This window comes from Gadus chalcogrammus, chromosome 19 (assembly GCF_026213295.1).
Source record: "Gadus chalcogrammus isolate NIFS_2021 chromosome 19, NIFS_Gcha_1.0, whole genome shotgun sequence".
Taxonomy (NCBI): domain Eukaryota; kingdom Metazoa; phylum Chordata; class Actinopteri; order Gadiformes; family Gadidae; genus Gadus; species Gadus chalcogrammus.
Window position 1 is genome coordinate 17,961,449 of NC_079430.1, and position 25,664 is coordinate 17,987,112.

Sequence of the window (25,664 nt, forward strand, 5' to 3'; positions counted from 1 at the left end):
GGGGATTCCGTTATACAGAAAACATTGTTTTCACTTTTCTCTTCTCCTCCCTCTCTGAATTCCTATTCCTGCCAGATGACGCAGTTACATGTGCAGGTCACACACACGAGCACACAAAAACGCACACACGAGCGCACAAAACACACGCACGCAAACACACAAGGAAGTCACATAACTACCATTGACGGATTGGTAATGATATTGTCCACTCCAGTGTGGCACCATGCTGTGCAGTGTTACGCGCGCACGCACGCACGCACACACACACACACACACTCTAACCCTCTCATCTCCTCTGAGCATCGGAAACAACAACAGGATGAACACCTACCCAAGGATATTCATTCTCTCTCTCTCTCTCTCTCTCTCTCTCTCTCTCTCTCTCTCTCTCTCTCTCTCTCTCTCTCTCTCTCTCTCTCTCTCTCTCTCTCTCTCTCTCTCTCTCTCTCTCTCTCTCTCTCTCTCTCTCTCTCTCTCTCTCTCTCTCTCTCTCTCTCTCTCTCTCTCCTCCCCCCCCCCCCCCTAAGGGCGGGAATCTTAATTAGCTTAGGTTATGCAACACGTCACCCTTAAAAGATTAAAAAATTATGCTTCCCTCTAACCCCCTCCACCTCCCCTGGCTTAAAATATACGCCGTTAAAAATACGCACGCCTGATTCGTTTTTTGCGGTTTTACTTCGCTTCGCTTCATTTATTCGTCTTCAACCGACATGTTTTGAGTCTCACAAACGTTGTTGTGTAATCCCAACACAATAAGGGTTCCTATCCCGGCTGGGACGTCTTATTAACCGGCGTTGTCGCTTCTGGGAATTCTGCTAATCGTATACTAATCGACCGGGAACACTGCCTGTCCTCTGGGGTGTGTGTTTCTTCATTAGGAAAAAAAAACGGTGTTTTCTGGCAACAACGTCAAACGGCTTGGTACTCAACACACACAAACGCACACATGCCCCCCAACCAACACGGATCATGTACCCCTACAGACATACATCACACACACACACACACACACACACACACACACACACACACACACACACACACACACACACACACACACACACACACACACACACACACACACACACACACACACACACACACACACACACACATTCACTGATTACACTGTTTTGTTCCAATAACTTTGCCGTTGGCCGATTGCTCGATATGTATTCCAGGTGAGTACATCTGAGTGCATCAGAAGCCACTTAGAGGCTAAATCATCGTTTATGAATAAATATTCCACAACGTGGCAGAGAGGAGTTGGGGTTTTACAATTAGGTGGTAGGGAGGGATTGCGCTTCGGCGTACATCATTTTGACTCGATCACGTCTAAGAGGGATCGAGACGTTTCCCGTTACCGGACGTCTTTGCTCGAAAGCGATGACTAGCCGATGTTCGCAAACCGTGGAGAACAAGTTGGCTGCAGCCGAACTCCTCCCGCAAAATAACGAGATGGAAAACCACAGGGAATCAAACACTGAACATTTCAGTGTTTTTCAACAACTCAGCATGTTTCCATTTCCATTAAGGACGCTTTTATCCAAAGTGACACAAGAAGTAGATTTTTCAGAAGAAATAGAAACAATATATTTCTGTCGGTACAGTAAGGATGTTCATAGAAACAACTGCCAAGCACTAACAATCGCTAGTTTAACCAATTCCACTTATACCTCAAGGAAAGCTAGGATAATATGCTACAAAATGCTTAGCATGTTGTTTTTAAAGAACCAGGATGTACAACATACATTAAGTGGCTACATAAAGTGCCAGGACGTACAACATACCATAAGTGCGTTCATTAACCGCCAATTACAAGTACAAATGTTTCCCCAAATTTAAGTTGTTTTATTTCACAAAACTCTCATGGTTCTCACCCGTAACCTTCCCCTCGTATACCTCCGACAATTCATCTCTCAAGCGAAATAGAAAGTTACAAATAAAAAGTGTGGCCTTTTCAGGAAGCCATTTGCAGTCCTGCAACATCCTCAACACAAAGGGGACATCCACGACCGTCCAGGGCCCCGCTACGCTCCAGCCCCTAACCTTGAGAGGACCGGGAGCCAGCGTGTTGATGTACAACGTCTGTGCGCCCGGAGCTATACTCGGCAGTGTGGAGAGCAGGAATATTAAACACCTACTTAGCCCTATGCCCACTGTGGCTGTCTGAGGATGCCAAGCACAGAGGCGCCAGTTCTGGTAATGCAGAGAGGAAAGGGGTAAGATGTTTGAAATGGATCGTCTCTTTCTCCCTGGGCTTACGCAATGCACTCGTGTTTTGAGCTGGTTGCGTTTTGAAAATCGATTTTATTTGAAGACAACACAAGCCCTGCTCGTAAGTTCTGTGCCAGCCCTCGAACTGACACTGTTCTGTTTCTTACGGTGTATTTTTCTATGTAGAGCTTTTCGGCTCAAATTATATGGACTCTGTAGTCATTGACCAGATGCTTAACCAGGGTGACTTACAAACAATGTTAGTTTTATTAGGACAGGTCATTTAGGATTAGGTTAGGGGTTCAGAGTCAGAACCTTTCGAATGCACGCACGCACACACTTGCACATGCACACATAAACCTTAAAACACTGGAATTTAATTGTCAGCCACGACTGCTGCTGCATGTTTGTTGTGTATAGTAAAGAACTTGAACTTCAACACACACAGATACACACACCACACTGACCAGTTTGGCTACATAGTTGACCACCAGCGAGTCGATCCTCTTCTTCCCCAGACCAGGCAGAAGTCTGGTCAGATGCTCCCGAAGTTTGTCCACCATCTTAGAAAGACAACATAGTGTGTGAGTGTGTGAGTGTGTGTGCGTGTGTGGGTGTGTTTTGCAGGTGATTATGAAGTGTTTCACATTGCTGATCTCCTGCTGAACAGCTGTTTAGCAGGTCAAATACAAAGGTTGTCTGGTACAATTAACCCCACACACACACACACACACAAGTTTTAACGAAACATAGTAAAAACTGAGAAAAGGAAATATACCCTCATACACACAGACCTTTGCACCGTTTGAAACCAAATATAAAAATGGGCACAGGTATAAGTATGCCCTAACGCGAATGCGTCTATGCGCGCGTGTGTGTGTGTGTGTGTGTGTGTGTGTGTGTGTGTGTGTGTGTGTGTGTGTGTGTGTGTGTGTGTGTGTGTGTGTGTGTGTGTGTGTGTGTTCGTGTGTGTGTTCGTGTGTGTGTTTTAAGAACTTGGGCATGTACTCTCCACCTACGAGGTCAACTTGGGTGCAGCTCGACTTTTCCCTCGACGAGCAGGTCCCGATTTAGATAACGTGCGTGACTGCGTAAGGACGATAGCACAAGGAGGGGGGAGGAGGGGGGAGAGAAGGAGAGGGGAGGGGGGAGATGAGGGGAGAGGAGGCGAGGGGAGAGGAGCATCGAGGGGATAAGAGAGAAAGGAAAATAAGAAAATAAATAAGAAAGATGAGAGGGAGAAGAGGAGGGATTAGGGAGGAGGATGGGAGAATAGTGAGTGAGTAAAGGAGAAAACAGAGGAGACGAGAAGGACGGAGCAAAGGAAGAGAGGAGAGGAGAGAAGTAAAGAGAAGGGAGAGAATATGAGAGTAAGACGAGGAGGAGGAGAGCAGGAGGGATTGACAGGAGCGGATCAGTGAGGTGGAGCGAGGAGAGAGGAGAAGCAGGGGAGGAACAGGGGGAAGGTAATTAGGGAGAGATTATGTAAAGGTAGAAGACGAAGAAAGAGGGGAGACGAGAGGAGGAAAGAGAGGAGACGAGAGGAGGTGAAGAGAGGAGAGGAGGAGCGCAGAGGAAGACGACGGGGAGGAGGTGAGGAGGAGGAGGAGGGAAGGAAAGGAGGGATTGGAGGAGAGGAGGTGAAGAGAGGAGAAGAAGAGGAGGAGGAGGAGGGAAAGCGAGGCGGCTAAATATATAAATGAATCAACTAAAGTCTGCAGCCTGAGGGTCGCGGGCGGAGACGTCCTGCTGGGGAACGACGCAGCGAACAAAGACACAGAAGGAGGAGGAAGAGAGAGGTAATAGGGAGGAGGGGGAGAGGGGGAGGGGGAGAAGGGAGGGGGAGAAGGGGAGAGGTGGAAGAGAGAGTGGTAATAGGGAGGAGGGGGAGAGGAGAGGGGGAGAAGGGGAGGGGGAGAGGTGGAGGAGGAAGAGAGAGCGAAATAGGGAGGAAGGGGAGAGTTGGAGAGGGGAGGGGGAGGGGTGGAGGTGGAAGAGAGAGCGGTAATAGGGAGGAGGGGGAGAGGGAAAGGAGAGGGGAAGAGGTGCTGTTGGAGGGGAGGGTGGAGGAGGAGAGGTGGGGGGTGAAGGAGGAGGAGAGATGGGGAGAGATGGGGGGGGGGCGGTCAAACAACATGACATAAGAGAGAATAAAAGAGCGAGAGGAACAGACGGAGGGAAGGGGGCGGGGGGAAGGAGGGCGGGGGACGGGAGAGAGGTTACGGGGAGGTGGGAGAGCGGCGGGGGGGGGGGGGGGGCGGGGGACAAAGGGGGGAGGAAGAAACTGAATAACTAGCAGAGGAAGAAGAGACAGAGGTTTAGAGCAGCTGGGATATTATGAAGGGGGAGAGAGAGAGAGAGAGAGAGAGAGAGAGAGAGAGAGAGAGAGAGAGAGAGAGAGAGAGAGAGAGAGAGAGAGAGGGGGGGGGGGGTGAGGGGAGAGGGATAGGATGAGAGAAGTCAACAGAGCGGGAGGCTAGGATGAGAGGGTGAGGGACATCTACAGAGAGATGAGGGGGGAGAGAGGGAGAGAGAGAGAGAGATAGAGTTAGATAGATAGATTGAGAGAGAGGGAAGGGGGAGAGAGAGTGAGGGAGAGATGAGTGGAGAGATATTGGATGGGAGAGGGTGAGAGCAATCAACAGAGAGATAGATAGAGAACGAGAGAGATCGAGGGGAGGGAGGGAGGGATGAGGGGAGAGAGAGACAGGATGAGAGATGGCGAGAGATCAACAGAAGAACGATAGAGAGATAGAATGTACAAACAGGAGAATATACAAACAGGAGGACAACAGAGACGGAAAGAGCGAAAGGAGAGCAAGAACGAGACTCAGGAAGATATGCAGGGAAATCGAGAAACAGAAGAAGGAGGACGGAGAGGAGGAGGAGGAGGAGGAGGAGGAGGAGGAGGAAGAGGGACTCTCTAAGAATAGCCCAAATGATTTTTGGCTCACATCTGAGTGAGTTCCATTATAGCGTTTGGGCCGTGCCGCTGCAGCCTCTCAAGAGGACCCAGAGAATCTCTGGCGAGCACCGCAGGACATAAACACGCCCGGCCCCTTTCATCTCGCTCGGACGGGGGGCCGTTACGCGAGCGTCTGCTGTGAGGCTGAACAACTGAAATAATAACAATAATACGGGATAGCTGCGGTCGACTTGGCGTCGGTCACGGGCTCTGCGGTGGTTAAGTGTGACGCACTCTGCGAGCGGCCGGGCCAATAAAGACACACACAGCGTCCTGCCGGGATGAACTTTGTGTGTGTCTGTGTTTACTTTGATTGAGATATGTAAGTGAATGTAAAAGTAGGAGTGTGTGTGTGTGTGTGTGTGTGTGTGTGTGTGTGTGTGTGTGTGTCTCACCAGTCCAATGAGGGCTCTCTGCTCTGGATCTTCTTCTTGGAACAGAGGAACAGTCTTCCTATCTGCAGCGCGCGCGCGCGCACACGCACGCACGCACGCACGCACGCACACGCACACACACACACACACACACACACACACTTGTTCAAAGATGCTTACTGCTGGACTGGAAGTTGGGGCTGGGAACTGATAAACATTTCTTCTGATTAACATTTCATCTAAACACCCCGGGATCGCTGCCTAGTGCTGGCCATGTCCACTGGATCGAGTCCCAGCTCACAACACAAACAACCCACTCCCTACAACTCACAATAACAATGAAACCCGACTCGGATAAGTAAGAGGAAAAGTTTGTGGTAATGAAACAAAACCACAAAAAGCAGAAAAAAGGGAAAAGAGATTAAATTCCTCCCTCATCAGTTGGGTTTTATAGCGAGTCGTCTTGTAGCTTTATAAGCCATAAAATTGAACTCCACTTTACTTTGTCTTTTACAATGGAAATAAGCCAATCCCATTAGCATATGCATGCTAATGATCTCCATTTAGCATGTGTCTCCAGCTTGCTAGATAATGCGCACTCCTTCTACCCAACTACAGATTGTACCAAGGCCCTTGGTAGTCCCTGATCTCAAAATCATCCTTTGATGAAAATAACCACTCGGAGATATCTAGATGAATTATCTTTTTTTTCATTTTTCATATGCTAATGGTTTCACAGAAGTGTTTAAAACCAAACGGGAGGGCGAATGTGGGGATCACGTTGCTGAAAGGCACTTCAGCTGTTTGCCACCTACGGTGAAAAACAGACTTTTTTGGGAAACAAGTCGGATGTTCACTTAGCACCAAACACGAGCGCACTCAAGTCTCACCGAACAGACAGAAATATAGCGGCGACGTTCACATATACAAAGTAACTGTGGAGGACCAACTGATTACACAATCAATCTGAAGTTTGTAGAGGGTTTTATACGGGAGCCAGGAAACAAGGTAGCGACTGTGTATGTGTGTGTGAGTGTGAGTGTGAGTGTGAGTGTGTGTGTGTGTGTGTGTGGGTGTGTGTGTGTTATGTGCAGAGGTAAGTGAGGTGAGGGAAGGTCCTAACAATCAACAGCTGAACTCAAGTCAGGCAGAAGAGAGAGAGAGCGAGGGAGAGAGAGATAGTTAGGAGGAAATGAGAGAAAGAGGTATGTTTGTCCCATTGTTATCCAACCTCTCTCTCTCTCTCTCTTTCTCACTCTCTCTCTCACGCTCTCTCTCTCTCTCTCGTTTTGTGATGAATTACCGGTCTGGTTCTGTTCTGCAGGAGTTCTTCAGTGGGTTGGAGGAATGTGACCCTGGGAGGAAGAAACACGTGCGCACTTTTGCGCACGTGTCCCACACACACTGAGGCAAACGCGGGTGCACTCTCAGCTTCTATTTAAGATGATGGGTTTCCTATTCATCAATGTGTACCTGTGTGTGTATCTACAGTATGTGTGTGTGAGTGCGTGGGCGTGCATGTGTACTCCTGTGTGAAATCATGTACACCTGTGTGTGTATCTACAGTGTGTGTGTGTATCTACATTATATTTGTGTGTGTGTGTGTGTGTGTGTGTGTGTCTACAGTATTTGTGTGTTAGTGTGCGTGCATGTGTACTCCAATGTGAAACCTTGTACATCTGTGTGTGTGTGTGTGTGTGTGTGTGTGTGTGTGTGTGTGTGTGTGTGTGTGTGTGTGTTTTCATGTGTACTCCCTTGTGAAACCTTGTACATCTGTGTGTGTGTGTGTGTGTGTGCGCCTACAATATTTGTGTGTTAGTTTGCGTGCATGTGTACTCCCATGTGAAACCTTGTACATCTGTGTGTGTGTGTGTGTGTGTGTGTGTGTGTGTGTGTGTGTGTGTGTGTGTGTGTGTGTGTGTGTGTGTGTGTGTGTGTGTGTGTGTGTGTGTGTGTGTGTGTGTGTGTGTGTGTGTGTGCGTGCGTGCGTGCGTGCGTGTGTGTGTGTTCTCACCGAGGCTCCATGTATCCACCATTGATAGAACTCTAAGAAGAAAGAGCACAACAGACGTTTGTCTCTGAAAACAGCTTGAACACAGACTCTGTTCTTGTTCCAAGTTCTACAACAGAGTCCAGTCCAAAAAGATCTAATCAAGAGAGACAGCAGGCTTGTAAGTGGATGGACTCAAAGAAAAGGCATGCACATGATAACTGAACAGGCTAGCCAAGTTAGCTTGAGGCTAAGCCAAGCTGCCTTATCCTACTGGGATACAGAGACGGAGAGACGGAGAGACAGAGACAGAGACAGAGACAGAGAGAGAGAGAGAGAGAGAGAGATAAACTGAGAGTGAGAGAGCGAGATAAAGAGTGAGAAAAAGTGAGAGAGACAGATATAAAAGGGAACAGCAGCAGAAGTTAAGACCTACTTCTTTGCGTTCTCCTCCAGATGTTTCGATTGACTAGGCGTTTTCCCCCCGTCTGCCCTCTGAAATAGAAAAACAACATAAACACATCAGCAGCGACGGACCGAAAAACAGGCTCAAAGTGTAAGTGGAGAAAACACCGGCTGCATGACTTAAGACGACACGAGGAATAGGAAACCTGACAAAAGCCTAACAACCGCAAAGTGTCCACAAACACCTGCTACCAGACGCCATTAAAGCGACGCTACACTATCAAGGCGCCAACGTATAGCCATGCTAATTGCAAACATATGTTTAACAACAGATAACACCACTCGACAGGCTATTATCAAACTCTATCAGAGCAAAGCTACCCAACGCTATCAAAGAAAAGCTATGGGGGTACCATTGTTCAAACCTCCTAAGAAACGCTATCTAAGGAAGCAATGCAATCAAAGACAGCAATTATATCGAAGAAAGCTATCAAACGCTAACAAAGTGAGATGCTACCCAACCCCAAGCTGCATATGGTCGCCATGAACTCAAATAACTGACTTTCTGGCTCATATCATCCAAAAGGAACGCCGTTTACTCCTCAGTGCCAAATCGAATCAGCATCCCTTCCTACACAGCTGATTGTTTTGGCATCACACACACGTAATCCATATGAATGCAGTTTACACTATGATATCAAGTGTCCTCAATTCCCTCACAGATGCAGTCGGCACGCAGAGCTATTTAAAGCATGGATGGCTTCAGGCCAGAGCATGCATCTGCCCTCACACAGCCCCGGTAGGGCTGTGTGGGTGTCAGCTCCTGCCTGGCCTACAGAGGGCGCACACACACACACACACACCCTGTAGGCCTGTGTGTGTCAGCCCCTGGCTCGCCTACAGAGGTCGCCTGCGTTGGTAACACACACACACACACACACACACACACACACACACACACACACACACACACACACACACACACACACACACACACACACACACACACACACACACACACCTCTCCAAAGAGGTAACAGCCCATCAGGGCTGCAGACAGACGCTTGATGCTCTTTATGCTGATGCTTTTATCTCTTTATTAATCCCACACGGGGACTTCTGAACATTCTCAGCTTCATTTATAATAGACAAGTGGATGGAAGCGGGTTTGCATGAGGCAGTTCTGCAAACCCGTTCTGTTGGCTTTAATGCAAAACACACGCACGATGCACGATGCAAGCACGAACACACGCGCAGTACGTGTGCAATCACACACACACACACACACACACACACACACACACACACACACACACACACACACACACACACACACACACACACACACACACACACACACACACACACACACACACACACACAGTATGTGCGCACACACACATAGTACTTGCGCGCGAACACACGCACAGTACACGCGCGCGCACACACACAGTACTTTCAAACACACACACACTGGTAAGCACGCACACACACACACACATTACGTGCACAGGTAAGCACGTGCACAAACGCGCACACGCACACACACACACACACACACACACACCCCCCCCCCCCCACCCACCAGCCGGTCCCAGGGGTCCTGCAGCAGCGAGGTGCGGTAGCGGGGGTGGGGCGCGGCCTCCAGGTGCTTCATCTTCTCCGTGTTCCACTGGAGAGACAACCAGAAGCTCTGCACCCCCCGGGCCTGGAGGACACACACACACACACACACAATGAGACACACACACACACACACAATGACACACACACACACACACACACACACAATGAGACACACACACACACACACAATGAGACACACACACACACACACACAATGAGACAGACACACACACACAAGGAGACACACACACACACACAATGAGACACACACAATGAAACACACACACACACCCACACATGAGACACACACACAATGAGACACACACACAATGGAGATACACACACACACACACACACACACAATAATACACAGATAGACAATGACACACACACATGCACACACACACACACCCACATTGAAACACAGATGGACAATGACACACACACACACACACTGTTACGTCATTATGGGGCAGATATTGTATTAGCGTCGCTGCGCTCTCCTCCGCTCCCGACGCCCTCTACAGGCGGTTTGTTCCTACCACGGACTGATTGTGGGCGTGGCATCGGGGATATAATCACACCTGTCCCGATCTGTGGCGGGTGATCCCGCACGCATCCCGCCTCCGTGTCGCAACGCCAGGCTGTCTCACGCTATGCCACGCCGGCACTTTGCAGCTTACGTGTAGAGTTTATTTATATATACTGTCCGCAAGTTGCTGTCAAGCACCAATTTCCCATGTGGGAACATCCTCTCTTCTCCTATCATTTATGCGTTGGTGGTTGGCGATGGTTGTCTTCACATTATGAGCTCAGGTTAGGGCAGCGTGGTGAGAGGACCCAGCAGACTCACCCATCTTTCATTTCTGGTCGGGAGGAAGATAGTTTGTTCCCTCAGAGTTAGGTTTAGTTCGGGTTTCCTTTCTGTTTTGTTCTATTTTCTTTCGCCATGTGTCTGAAGCGATGCTTAAATAAATTCATTGTTTCCAACTAGGGCCCGACCGATTCATCGGCCTGCCGATTTAATCGGCCGATTATAGCCTTTTTGAAAATAATCAACATCTGCCAAAAAGACGCCGATTACAACCGATTTTTTTTTTTCTCATTTTTGACTGTAAATGTATTCTAAAACCCTCAAAGGTTCTGCATTCAATTCACATATAAGTATATTTAAGGTATCAAAAACTACGTTTTATAGGCTTTCTTTTGTTTTGTTTTTAATCGCCGATTAAATCGTAATCGGGATTTTTCTCTGAAAATAATCGGCATCGGCACTCAAAAATCAATATCGGTCGGGCCCTATTTCCAACGCAGCCCATTGTCTTCAGCCTACGCGTTATTTGGTACCAGCACCGACCATGTGGTGGTGCCGTAACACACACACACGCATAAATGTATGTGCAACCCATGCACATACATTCGAACACACACACACAATGACACACACACACACACACACACACACACACACACACACACACACACACACACACACACACACACACAGATACCCCATATGCACACACACATTAACACAAGGACGTATTACATTACCTGTAATAAGAGCCACCAATCAGAATCTGAAGATAATAAAGAGTTCCCGGTATTAACCAATCAGAGCTATGGCTCACCTTCCCTTTGAACACGGGGTCTGTGTACGTTTCAGACGTACAAGAAACACCAGGAACCTCCAGCAGTGCTGCCGCCACTTCCTAATTCACACACAAACACAAACACACACACACGTGCACACAGAATCATTTACACGCACAAAAAAACAAATACACACACAAATTCAGATAAACCTGCGCACTCACATAAACACGTAGAAACATTTACAGTCTGCTTTTACATTTCTACTACTCATAGGGTATTGATAGACCTGTTTTTTTGCAGGGGGGCGATTTTTGCATATTATTCAAAACAAGTATCTTTTCAACTCTTATTACTGTCCTGTACTTCTGCTTTGACACCCACATTTCCCAGGTGGGAATGATAAAGTGCATCATCTTCTCACACACACACACACACACACACACACACACACACACACACACACACACACACACACACACACACACACACACACACACACACACACACACACACACACACACACACACACACACACAGCAGTCTCTAATGGAATTGGACGGATTATTGATCCTCCCTGGGATCCGTCTGCCGCTGGTGTCCAGCCAGGTAGAGGTAAGACTGGCGGGCCTGTGACACCAAGGGCAAGAGAGAGAGAGGTGGAGAACGTCCAGCAAACACAACTCTGCTTAAGTAAACTGCGGAGCATAATGTTCCAGACAAAACGTCTCAAAGAAATACTCAAATATATTGGATTCGATCCGTGTGGTTTAAAAAAAAAAATGAAAGGCTTTATCACAGGATATTCGCGATTTACCCCCTTGATCGAGTCGGTAAGCAAAGTCCGTGACCTTATGCTGCAGACCTAGTACTACATCAGAGATCGGATGAAAAAAGTGTTGCTTTTTCATGTTCGGCAGGGTTCCCAAATTGGGAGTGAAAAATATTGTTTTTTGTCAGGGTGGGCGTGTGCTTTTAGTCACGGTGCTTAGAGTGGGCGGTTCCAACGGTAAATAAATAACAACGCTCGCCTCGTTAACCTTCCTAGGTTGAATCGTATCATTAAACCACTTGAACACCCCGACAACTTCCAAGAAACATATCTTGACTTTATGTACAATATGTCTAGTATATCCATCCCTCCATCTCATTTTCCCGCTACAAGTGTGACATCATCTGCAAACAATCTATTAATGCCAAGTCACACTTCATGTTTCAGTTTGAGCAAATATGCAAATAGGTATTTTTTAGTACCATCTATTCATTGAGCTTTTATCCAAAGTGAATTCAGATACGTGTCACCGACTGCGGACATCAGGGATCAAACCCAGTAGCTTTGGGCCACTACTCTATATAATAGTCAAGTATGTTTCAATTTGACTTTATTTGTTTGTCAGTGAATTGTGTCTAGACTGTCAACATGACAGGAGTTATTACTTTGCAATATTGTGGAGAAAACTAATAAAGGAAATGTATTTACAAATGGAAGGCACTACAACACAGTGTATACACATTGTGTGTGTTTGTGTGTGTTAGTTACCTTCTTGTCGAAAACAGACGAGTAAGGCAAGACTTTGTCGAGACAGAGAAACTTCCCATAGCTGATCCTGTACAAAGAGGCTGGGAGAGAGGGAGAGAGGTAGAGAGGTAGAGAGGTAGAGAGAGAGAGAGAGAGACGAAAGAGAGAGATTCAAATCAGAACAAGAATAAATAGACAAATGATGCAGTGGGAAATAATCAGTGGCCAGAGTAGTGCTTTTTATTACATTCCTTTAAAAAAACGGATAATATTAAATTCACATCTATACTACAATTAATCTCAAGGCCGATGGGGGTTCTGCGAGCAGTACATCAAGGGTTGTTCCGGAAGCTTGCCCTCCGTGTCTAGCGTCAACAGCTCACCTAGAATGAACTCCTGGATCTGATCGAAGGACTCGAACGCCATTGCGTTGTCACACAGCCAATCAATGATCTGGAAGCAGCACACACACACACACACACACACACACACACACACACACACACACAGGCGTACATGCACAAACATAGACGTACGCAAAAACATACACATACACACACACACATGATAGTTGACAAACTAATTACTTAAAATTGAGTTGAAGAAAAAATAAAAAGTTACGGGCAGACGGCTTCAGGTTCGACTCCCTGCTAAAATATGCTTTCTTTGAACCCCAAAGACTGCTGACCCCTGACCCTTGAACTCTGACCTCTACCTGCCTGATTCTGATGTGCATCTGAATTCACTGTCAAATAATTGACTAGATGTGAATCCTACGGAGATCTCCGGGGTTGTTGTAGATGAGATTTTTTGTACATCCTTCCGCAACCATCGTCAAAAGTAAATCAGAAAAGCCATGACTACAGAGCAACCCAGAAACCAAAAAACAGAATGTCCAAACCCTTGCTGTTGAAAAGCTACGAAAAGAGAGAAAACATGATTTAATAAATCGAAATAAAAAAGGCTGAAGTTGACGGAAACTACAAAAACACTCCCCGAAAGAAATGACCAGCAAAGTGTGTTAGCTTGCTGTTGCTACGGCCTTGCAGTGGTAATTACAGTGACTCACTCCAAGCCCTTAAGAAGGATTTATTATGGTCTCACAGAACATTTTAAATGAGGCTAGAAGAGCGCCTGGCTCACACTTCAGCCTGCTCCTTCTCCTCCTTTTTCAGTCGTTAGCCCTTTCTTCGAGTCCCTTGTGTAAAACTTGCGGAGCCCGAGTCACCCTCCGGCCTATTCACTTCTTGCAACTGACTCCATCTCTCTCTCCCCACCTTATCTCTTTGTCTCTCGCTCTCCATCGCTTTCATGCCGCTACACAAAAGGCCATTACCTGTTTAAGCCTTATCTGTTCATTAGTTTTTTTTCCACTGAATTTCCCATCTGAGATTAACAGAGTATCGTCTTATCTGTCTGTATCCTATGGTCTGTGTTTTCATAGGTTAGTTTGCGGTTGTCCGTCTCTCCGGCTGTCAATTTTTATGTTAATTTATAGATCTCCTCCCGCTGAAGTAAAAGCCCCCCACCTCATCATGGTCCCACCTCACATTATCTCCTCTGCATCTCCCCTTAACTTCTCCCCCTCGCTCCTCCTCCCTCTCAGCCTCCTCTCCTCTCCTCCTCTCCTCTCCCTCCCTGCCTCCCTCTATTTTCTCCCCCTCTTCTCCCTCTTATAACCTATGGTCTCTCATTCTCATCCTCTCACCGCATCATCGGTCTTCTCTTCGTCTCCTCTCCTCCCTCCCTCCCTCCCTCCTTCTCATCCCTCTCTCTTCCTACTCCTCCCTCTCTTCTCATCCCTCTCTCTTCCTACTCCTCCCTCTCTACTCCTTCTCATCCCTCTCTCTTCCTACTCCTCCCTCTTCTCCTTCTCATCCCTCTCTCTTCCTACTCCTCCCTCTCTTCTCCTTCTCATCCCTCTCTCTTCCTACTCCTCCCTCTTCTCCTTCTCCTCCCTCTCTCTTCCTACTCCTCCCTCTCTTCTCCTTCTCATCCCTCTCTCTTCCTACTCCTCCCTCTCTTCTCCTTCTCCTCCCTCTCTCTTCCTACTCCTCCCTCTCTTCTCCCTCTCATCCCTCTCTCTTCCTACTCCTCCCTCTCTTCTCCTTCTCCTCCCTCTCTCTTCCTACTCCTCCCTCTCTTCTCCTTCTCATCCCTCTCTCTTCCTACTCCTCCCTCTCTTCTCCTTCTCCTCCCTCTCTCTTCCTTCTCCTCCCTCTCTTCTCCTTCTCCTCCCTCTCTCTTCCTACTCCTCCCTCTCTTCTCCTTCTCCTCCCTCTCTCTTCCTACTCCTCCCTCTCTTCTCCTACTCCTCCCTCTCTCTTCCTACTCCTCCCTCTCTTCTCCTTCTCCTCCCTCTCTCTTCCTACTCCTCCCTCTCTTCTCCTTCTCCTCCCTCTCTCTTCCTACTCCTCCCTCTCTTCTCCTTCTCCTCCCTCTCTCTTCCCACTCCTCCCTCTCTTCTCCTTCTCCTCCCTCTCTTCCTACTCCTCCCTCTCTTCTCCTTCTCCTCCCTCTCTCTTCCTACTCCTCCCTCTCTTCTCCTTCTCCTCCCTCTCTCTTCCTACTCCTCCCTCTCTTCTCCTTCTCCTCCCTCTCTCTTCCCACTCCTCCCTCTCTTCTCCTTCTCCTCCCTCTCTCTTCCTACTCTTCCTACTCCTCCCTCTCTTCTCCTCCCTCTCTCTTCCTACTCTTCCTACTCCTCCCTCTCTTCTCCTCCCTCTCTCTTCCTACTCCTCCCTCTCATCCCAACCCTCACCTCCCTTCCCTTTCCTGCTCATCTTTTCTCCCCTCTTTCTCCCCTCTCTCTTCTCAGGCCTCGCCCCTTCACCGTTCCCCTTCCCTCCCTCCCTCCTTCTCTTCCCTTGTTTCCCTTTCCCTCTCCCTTTAACTCCTCCCTCCCCTTCCCTCTCTTCTAGTCCCTCTCATCTCTACCTTATACTCTCCCTCCTCCCTCCTCCTCTCCCTCCTCCCTCCCTCCCTCCCTCCCTTCCTCCTGCCTCTGCCCTTTTCTTACTTCACCTCCCCCCCTCCCCCCCTCCCCCCCTCCCTCCCCCCTCACCTTGTCTTCCAGCGTTGGTTCGGTTCCCAGGTACACCAGCAGGCAGTGGAGGGCCGCCAGCCGCTGGGCTTCTGGCCGGCTGGGGGCCCGGGGCCGACCGGCTCCTCCAGGGGCCACGCTGAGAGGCAGGCTGCTGCCACACACACACACACACACACACACACACACACAGACACACACACACACACACACACACACAAACACATTAGCATAAAGACGCATACCTATATATAGATACACATGCATACATATATACGCATGTACACAGACATGCAGAATGCGGACACACACACACACACACACACACACACACACACACACACACACACACACACACACACACACACACACACACACACACACACACACACACACACACACACACTTAGTGGCAGCTAGACACACCGCTGCAGGCTAGAACACGGGGTAGTGCCTGGGACAGAGCAGTAGCCAATGGGCACCGAGTTCGATTCCCCTACGTCTGAGGTGCACCCGAAGGCATCCTCTGACGCGTTAAGGTATCATCTACAGTATCAATTCCACTCAACACGATTGGGATCTATTAAATTATTCATGATGAATCATTTAACTTTTTAATTTACATCGTTTGAGCGTCGATTTACATCAGCGCGCCGGGCTGAGCACGCCCTTGACCTGGAAACGCACTCCTGTGAAAAGTACGATTTGTACGAAAAGACACGCCAGGAAAGAGTAAAGCGAGAGGCATCGCTGTTGTGAGCTCGTGTTCCCTGCGACCTTGGGGAAGAACCGATGGTGCCCAGTATTCTCTGCGCTTTAAACAAGATTAAGAACAAGGATAGAGAGAGAGCGAGAGAGCGAGAGAGCGAGAGAGAGACAGAGGAGATGACAGCAGTGATATTTACTATTGGGACTTCTTCTGCATAATAAGAGCAGAAGCAGGAACCATAATGAAACCATTTCTCCTCATGAACTTTAATGGGGAAACTAAGAAGCTGGCGTCTGAACCATCCCTTTTCTTCAGAGCTCCTGCTGTGTGTGTGTGTGTGTGTGTGTGTGTGTGTGTGTGTGTGTGTGTGTGTGTGTGTGTGTGTGTGTGTGTGTGTGTGTGTGTGTGTGTGTGTGTGTGTGTGTGTGTGTGTGTGTGTGTGTGTGACTCATTTGCAGAGATGACACATAGAATCCCAATATGCAGGTAAAGTCCTAAAACCAACTAATCATTGTGTGGAATATACAATAAAGTCTCTTGGAGTCGGTCACGAAAAGTTGTTTCTTAAATCATGACTACGAGGTTGGGATTTATTTCTAAAGGTGTCTTAACTAACTTTCTTTTTCATCAGGCTCCAAGTGGAAAAAGATGCTCATTAGAAGTTTAGTTTGTGCACAGTGTCTACATTTAACGTATTGCAAGGAAATTATAAACCAATTATTAACACTAGTATTAACACATTCCACTCAAATGCTAGGCGGCCATTTTGTTACTTCCCCTCCAACCTCCTCACCTGGTTCTCGTAGGGGCCGTGTCCGAGCGGAGGATCTGCAGCAGGAAGGCGGAGCTAAGGTCAGCCCTGTAGATCTTGCCACTGGCCAGGTCCATCAGCACGCTGGCTGAGGCTCCTCCTTCTTCTTCACTTTCTTCTTCTACGCCTAAAACAGTGACGCCTGCCGACGGCTCTGGCAGCCCCAGCTGGGCCTCTGGACCTAAAGGAAGCCAGTGAGGGAGGCGGAGTCACCTATACACCTCATCAAAGATGGCCGCCCAATAGGTCACTGCATTTCACAAACTTTGTTAATATATTTATTTAAAGAGAACCTAATATGCTTTTCGACTTTTATGACCTATAAACGTTGTTATAATGATTGATAGTCATGTTTAACCATACTGAAGTGTCAAATAATGACGTGCATGCATTTCGACGTATTCCCTGCTGACAGTCTGGGGTGGCTGTGCAGAGCGCTAAACACTCGGGACAACGTTTGCGATTCACTTGTTCACATTTCCGGGAAATCATCTACGTAGAGGCACTCCTGCCACACCCCAATATGCCTGGTCAAATCTGCCCCCGCGCGCGCTTCAAGGAAGGTAACCAATCACAACGGAGTTGGGTTGGCAGGAGGGGGGCGAGGCGGCGGAGAAGGACGAAATCGAGCGTTGACAGAGAATGCTGAAAGCGCCCAGATGAGAGGAAGAGTTTCCCGAAAATCTACATAGTTTTTTGTGTATGGTTAAACATGACTATCAATCATTATAACAACGTTTATAGGTCATAAAAGTCGAAAAAGCATAATAGGTCCCCTTTAATAAAAAGACCCTGAAACACCTACAAATGTATGTTGATTCATCCTTTAACATTGTTATTATTGTCAATGAAGGTATTCTTACGTATTATTATTTCTATTGTAAATGAATGAACTCAATGAATGATGGCTACCACATTTATTTACGTGGGGACCAATACCTTTCATCCTCGCTTAACAAGACACTGTTGTTCCTTTTGTGTTGGTTATGATAACATCATCGTGTCCAGGACAAGAAAAGTTTATTTCAAGTCTACGTTCTACATGATTTTCCCTCCAAGCTTTTCAGACCACGGACAAACAGAGTACCGCCTGAAAGCAAGTTTGTATGAAAAATAAATGACCTCTAGCCTCTAGAACAAACCTTGAAGGACACTGCGATCGATTCCAACTCTCATATTCATCGCTTGTGGCGGCCTGCTACTTTACAAGCTGAAAATCTTGTAAAATCGTGTGTGTTTGTGGGTTGTACATAAAAGATGTTGACACGATCTGAGCTCGTCTGGTAATGCCTGCAGTGACAGCTCACACTCGTCAGTCTGTCAGAGCGAGACCTTCGACACTTAATAGTGTGGCTCGCTTTGTCTTCCTTTGTGTGGTATTGAATGACACTCCACATTATGTCATTAAGTAGTTGGACAGGAGTTAGGCATCTTGCTCAAGGGTAAAGTCTACCTGCAGAGGCTCGCTCTCTCTCTCTCTCTCTCTCCTCTCTCTCTCCTCTCTCTCCCCCCTCCCTCTCTCTCTCTCCTCTCTCCCCCCCTCTCCTCTCTCTCTCTCTCTCTCTCTCCTCTCTCTCTCTCTCTCTCTCCTCTCTCTCTCTCTCTCTCTCTCCTCTCTCTCTCTCTCTCTCTCTCTCTCCTCTCTCTCTCTCTCTCTCTCTCTCTCTCTCTCTCTCTTCTCTCTCTCTCTCTCTCTCACCTGAGAGGAAGAGCGAGTGGCAGAGGGTCTGTGGCTGCCTGCTGTTGATGCAGTGGAGGAAGCGGCCTGCCACGTACACCAGGATGTAGTACCCTGCACAGGAAACATCACCACCGTCACTGCGCACGGTGTCTGTGTGTGACAGTGATTGTGCACGTGTGTATTCATGTGTGACTGTGTGTGCGTGTGTGAGCATGTGTGTCTGTGACTGCGTAGGTGTGCGTGTGTGTGTCTGTTGTGTGTGCACCTGTGTTGTATGTGTGTGTATGTCTAACCGTGAGTGTGTGTGGTGCATGCGTGACTGAGGGTGTGTGTGCGCGTGTGTTTGTATGTGTGTGTGTGCATGTCTAACCGTGATAGTGTGTGTGTGTATGCCTAACCGTGACAGTGCGTGTGCTTGCGTGACTGTGACTTTGCGTGTGTGTGGGTGTGCACGTGTATGTCTAATCGTAAGTGTGTGTGCACGCGTGTGTGTGCATGTGTGCACGTCTGCAACGACAACAGGCAAGTCTAACCGTGAGTTTGTGCATGTGTGTGAACGTGTGCATGTGTATGTGCCTCTGTGTGTGTGTGTGTGTGTGTGTGTGTGTGTGTGTGTGTGTGGTGTGTGTGTGTGTGTGTGTGTGAGATCCAGACCTATCGGTATGAAGAGCGGCCGGGGGCGGGACTCCGGGGCGTCCCCCTCCTGAGACACTCTGAATGTTTTACTGCAGCCTGCAACCACAACATGTGTCACCACCTCGTCTCCCCTGCTGCACCGACCAATCAGCTTCCACCGGGTCACACCGCAGTCAAACACACAAACACCCACCGCCACAGATAAAGAGTAGGAAAATCCGGATGTCTTGCATCCTGTTACGTTGCAGCCGTTTACATTTCATTTGAACTATTCACCGTGAAAAACTAACAAGTATTTGTATTCATTAATTAAGGAATTCATAAATAATTTACTGTAATCTGCCCTGAAGTCAAATTACACATTTAAATGATATGCTGATTCGTACAAAAGTCAAGATCTTTTCACAATTATTATGTTATTCATGCTGCTATTTTGTTGTTTCTTTGCATATTTACATGCATAATGAATACTGTGGGCTCGCAGGTGAAAAGCCCTCTTGCCTTTATGAACGAAGATGACGCTGTAAGTCTGCTCCTGCCATCGATCGCTGGTTGGCTGAAGCACACGCACATAGTTCCTGGAACGACCAACAGGGGGAGCCGTTGGTCAAACAGTGGAGGAAGCGAGACCATCACGTCATTTTCCAATTATTTGATTAGGAGCGTATAGGTAATTAACAAATGCGATTTCTTACATAGTATTTTACGTGAAATCGAACAATAAATGGCTTGGCAAAGTGATATTAGTTTTGGTCATTTTGATCAACGTTTGTTACATTGAAAAAGTAAATCATGCACATTGAAACCGTTATTGAAACATATTGAGAAGACAATCAACTCTCAAAACGTTGGAACGGAAATATCAATCTCGATGTTCGCTTTTCGGACATTTTAAATCAATATTAGGATAGAATCAAATTTCACATTTGAATATGGATAAAAATAAACATTTGCGCAGAACATTGCTTCTCAAAAAGTGGCAGATCGTTTGCGCAGTGGAATGTAATTATATTTCCTCATATTGCAAGAGGATGACTTTGTCCTTTGGACAGAGGTATTATAATGTGTCAGAACTTACTCTCTGTTTCATCAGGTGCCAAAATGGAAATCATATCAGACAAAATGCATATTAGTATAGTTTGACTACATTGTAAGTTAGTGTGTGTGTGTGTGTGTGTGGTGTGTGTGTGTGTGTGTGGGTGTGTGTGTGTGTGTGGTGTGTGTGTGTGTGTGTGTGTGTGTGTGTGTGTGTGTGTGTGTGGTGTGTGTGGGTACCTATATTGTTTGTGAACACTTCCATTTGATTGTGTTGTTGCTGAATTTTTTTCTCATCGTAGTGGTCAAAACCCAGGTTGACAAACCTGGGACGCACACACACACACACACACACACCACATGCACACACCACACTAAATACTACAGAAATATTCAACAAAGTTTCAGCCTATTAAGCAATTTCTGCTGGGTGATTAATTATAAACCAAAAAGTACATTAAAGGCAATTAAACGATAAGTTACAAGAATTATCATCCGGGACACAAGCCCAATCAAACAAAGTTAGTGTTGTACTGATCGTGAATGAATAAAATACTAGAGTGTTATTTATGGTTTCTAAACTTGTTTTCGCTCTCTAAGTGCCTGAGAGTGAATTCCCCACGGAAATACAGATTCACACAAAACCAACGGCAGTGTCATGTGAGGACGTACGGGTTTTGAGTTAATAGCGTTAAAGCACGGTTCTGGGTTTGATCCCAAATATCAACACCCTAAGTCTAACTCCGACCCTTCGTACGTGTATCTGAATTCACCGTAGGTGACTTTGGATGAAAGCGTCTAAAAAAATAGCTAAATAGTAACCAGGCACCTTGACTCAAGGACAGACATCACGATCCTCTGGACGATCAAACAGGCGACCCCCTCGGATTCAGGAGAACCGTCTCTACCTCTTGAGCTGCTGTCGCTCCGTGGCGGTCGATGGATGTATAATGATTGCTATCTGTGTGCCCTTACCTTAAAGTGTTCAGAGGCTCTGTAGGCAAGTCTAGCACCATCCTCCCAACTGGCAGAGAGCGAGAGACATCAAGGACATGCAATGAATGTATCTGCCAGGAGACAGTTAGAATCACTTAAAGGTTGGAATTGTATTGTTTCAAATCGAGTGGGAAGATAATGTCCAATGTTGGTGGTTTTTTTTGTACCGTCAGGGAGATATACTCATGAGTACGTTTCTAAACGCTTGACTCAACTAGAGACTGAGGACAATCTCTGCGGTTTCTCTGCTAAAACTGCAAGTTGAATAAAGCGGAATCAAATAATGTAAAATCGTCAATGTTTGTAAAAGCTGTATTTGCATTACAAACTGACTTGCTACATCCAGTTTTTCCACCATGCAGGAGAATTGGAGAAAATGATGTACAGGAACAAGTAACATGTACAGGAACAAGGCCACTAACAGACTAGTAGTTGGCCATTCTCGCAGCAGTTAATAGCTTACAGTTTTGGGAGGCGAGATCTCCAATGGTGTGATAAAGCGAGACTAGGGAAATGATAACCTTTGCACATCTGGAGGCGGGGTTGAAGGTCGGATTCAGGTGGAGTGCATCACACTAATTACTTTGGTGCCGCTTCAATTCAATCATGCATGTCGAGGCTCCAGTGAAAGACGGAGCGAATGGAGATACCACACATGAACCACACTGGTGCTCAGACACGTGATGAAGGTTAGGTTGCTACTCGTCTGTCAAAAAGGGTTGTTTTTTCGATTAAATCGTACAAATGTGCCGCAACTGCAGACGCTTTCGAAAAAAGCTGAGTTACTAGATATAAATGTCATAGTTCATATGCAAGGTGAAAGCTTCTACTTTAAATTAAACATGTTTTTTACTTACCACAATCTCGCAGTTGTGATTGGGTAAAATTGGAAACATCGCAAGGTCTTGTCCTGTGTGAAAGACATAGTATACGATTAAAATGATGATGTGAATGGTACATTTGGATGCATGATTCCAACTTCCCTGAAGCAGTTGACTGACCTTCTAGTCGAAAAATATTGCTTGTGTACACTGAATTGTGTGAATTTTGTGTGATTAAAAAGAGTCAACTGAAGATGGTGTTACACCTCCAAGAAATATAAACATGTGAATAATGTTCAGTGCATCATTTTTCCAGCACACCAAGAAACATGTGCATGAATATGATCGCAGGATGAACACAGAAAAGCTCAAACATATCTGTGGTCCTCTTCTAAGTCTCTTTCTGTAGAAGGAATATGTGAGGGCAAGAACTTCTTCTACAAACACTCTGTATGAACCTTGGATCTCGGCCATGAAACAGGGATTCTATCTTCAATTATAGGGTGACCTTAAACAAAGTAGATTTTGCATATTATTATAGATATTACAAAAAAGAGTTTAATTAATGTCTGCACTTCTGCCGTCTCACCCAAAAATTTCAGTTTGGGTTTAATGAAGTACATATTCTTTTATCTTAAGTTAAGTAGCCATAAAGTCCCTACTCTCTTACATCTTGATCCATATTTCTCTGCCCATTTCACTGACTGCCTGAGTTTTATTTCAGGACTGGGAATTCTCGACTCCCGTTCCCTCTCAAGACCAATAGTTTAACCAAAGTGTCAGTAAAACCAAAATTGTATTACAGCGCACGCACACACACACACACACACCACACACACACACACACACACACACACACACACACACACACACACACACACACACACACACACACACACACACACACACACACACACACACACACACACTCTTGTACACCATAATCCCTTAATTACCCATCACCTCAACACACACATATCGCTGAACCAAGACGGAAGGTGTAGAATTTCAAATGTAGTCACAGCGCTGCGGAGTATAATGCAATCCATCATCAGGCCAGTGGGCGCTTCAGCTCGTCCTACCCGTCGGCTCGGCGCCCGGATCGACCTTTGACCCCTTCCTCCCCTCCCCCCGCTCTGGGTCCTCTCAGGGGGACCGGCCCGACGCTAACCCCCCCCCCCCCCAGGCGCCAAAACCGCCGCAGTCGCCTCCCGCTTCCGGCGGGACGACGGAGGTGGGAGGGCCGCACCTCGGGAACGCCGTGGCGTGACACTCTAACCCGAGCTGATTGGTCGAAAGGGCCAGGGAGGACCCCCCCCCCCCACGTCCCCCCCCCCCAGTGTTTGGGTAGCGGCCCCTGGGGGCCCGTGAACGGCTTCAGATCGGCGCCAGACGCCGGCTCCAGGACCGAAGACACAGTCCGGCACAAAGGCATGCAGTCGTACGCAGCGATAGTCATCAGTTATTAGTCTGGAGTTAGTAGTCTGTAGTTATAAGTCAGTAGTTATTAGTCTGTAGATATTAGTCTGTAATTAAAGGTCAGTAGTTATAAGCCAGTAGTAGGGTCAGTAGATATAGTCAGGGGTTATTAGTCGGTAGTTATTAGTCAATAGGTAGGGTCAGTAATTATAGTCAGGAGTTAAAGTCAGTAGTTAAAGTCAGTAGTTAAAGTCAGTAGTTATTGGTCAGTAGGTAGGGTCAGGAGGTATAGTCAGGAGTTATAATCAGTATTTAAATTCGGTAGTTATAAGTCAGTTGTTATTAGTCAGTAGTTATTAGTCGGTAGATATGAGTCAGTAGTTATAAGTCAGTAGTTGTCACTAGTAATGAATTGTTTGGCAAACACTGTCTTGCAAAATCGTAACGTCAAGCTGAATGCATGCTAGTACTGATGGTTGCATCATATTCCTATCTGCATTGCCTCTTCGTTATCATATATAATAATATAATGATACAATATATATGCATCATTCGTTCACATTTTCATACGGTAACAGTGAGCAAATACAATTAATGCAGGGATCATAATGTCACTCTGCGCTTCATTCTTTTATTTTAAAGTAACTGGCACCACCTAGTGTCAGCAGACAGTATCTTTTTTTTTACTTTTACAAAGTTCTGATGTTTTTTATCAAAACATAGAAGTAACCTTCCGATAATCTCAAAGAGCATGCGCGCGTGCGTGCGTGCGTGCGTGCGTGCGTGCGTGCGTGCGCGCGCGCGTGTGCGTGTGCGTGTGCGTGTGTGTGTGTGTTACCCTGTGTGTGAGGTAGTACAGTCTCTGGGAGTCTCTGTCCCACTGGACCCAACCGACGTCCTCCGCTATCCTCTCTGTCAACTTGGACAGGCCGCTCTGGGTTCAACATCACCTGGTAGACACACACACACACACACATACACACACACACACACACACACACACACACACACACCACACGACACCACAGTGTGACAAACTGGTTTGAAATAAGCATCCTGCTTTTGGTTCTGGGTAAAGCTATAAAGCTTAAAGTGTGGTTCTTCTCGTCTCTCATAATTACCCCAACTAATTTCAGATTTTGCAATAAAAATACATACTCACAATTCATTCAATCTATTTAATTAAACCCTATTTCATGTTAAAGTCCAGGACAGTAAATTGTATTCCATAAAGAGAACTGGGGAAATCAAATCAGGACTCAACAGGGACGTACCACTCTATATCCTTCATATTTGCTCAGCAGAACGTGGTACTGTTCTATATCTGTTGAACAAAAGACAATTTCAGATAAATCATATGGGATTGAATTTTATTTAGAATAGATTATCTATTCCCCTGATATGTTTGTTACGTTCATGTCAGAGTTGTTTGAATGCCTTTTATAGGGTTGTATATTTTCAAAATTGTATTATACGACAGACAGACATAAGACATACAGACTACAGACAGACAGACAGACAGAGACAGACAGACAGACGACGACAGACAGACGACAGACCGACAGACAGACAGACAGACAGACAGACAGACAGACAGACAGACACAGACAGACAGACAGAGCAGACATACACAGAAACATACAGACATACAGACAGACAGACCTACAGACAGACAGACAGACAGACAGACGACAGACAGACGAAGACAGACAGACAGACAGACAGACAGACAGACAGACAGACAGACAGACAGACAGACAGACAGACAGACAGACAGACAGACAGACAGACAGACAGACAGACAGACAGACAGACAGACAGACA

At 46.7% G+C, this 25,664-nt stretch overlaps 1 protein-coding gene and 1 long non-coding RNA gene across 2 annotated transcripts in view; both read right to left on the reverse strand.

The window, feature by feature from the left end:
* Positions 1-25,664, reverse strand: part of gsap (gamma-secretase activating protein) — a 46,028-nt gene that overhangs the window by 9,061 nt on the left and 11,303 nt on the right. The window contains exons 16-25 of the mRNA XM_056578792.1: positions 17,235-17,433; positions 15,754-15,886; positions 13,073-13,142; positions 12,711-12,790; positions 11,209-11,289; positions 9,537-9,659; positions 7,983-8,041; positions 7,571-7,602; positions 5,578-5,639; positions 2,685-2,780 (exon numbers count right to left, since the gene is read on the reverse strand). Of these exons, the coding sequence (XP_056434767.1) occupies positions 2,685-2,780; positions 5,578-5,639; positions 7,571-7,602; positions 7,983-8,041; positions 9,537-9,659; positions 11,209-11,289; positions 12,711-12,790; positions 13,073-13,142; positions 15,754-15,886; positions 17,235-17,433 (935 nt within the window). The remainder of the gene's footprint in view (positions 1-2,684; positions 2,781-5,577; positions 5,640-7,570; positions 7,603-7,982; positions 8,042-9,536; positions 9,660-11,208; positions 11,290-12,710; positions 12,791-13,072; positions 13,143-15,753; positions 15,887-17,234; positions 17,434-25,664) is intronic.
* Positions 20,069-21,618, reverse strand: LOC130372666 (uncharacterized). The gene is made up of 3 exons (XR_008893392.1): positions 21,580-21,618; positions 20,845-20,930; positions 20,069-20,147 (listed from the first exon to the last, which is right to left on the reverse strand). It is a non-coding gene; the product is annotated as an uncharacterized LOC130372666 (long non-coding RNA).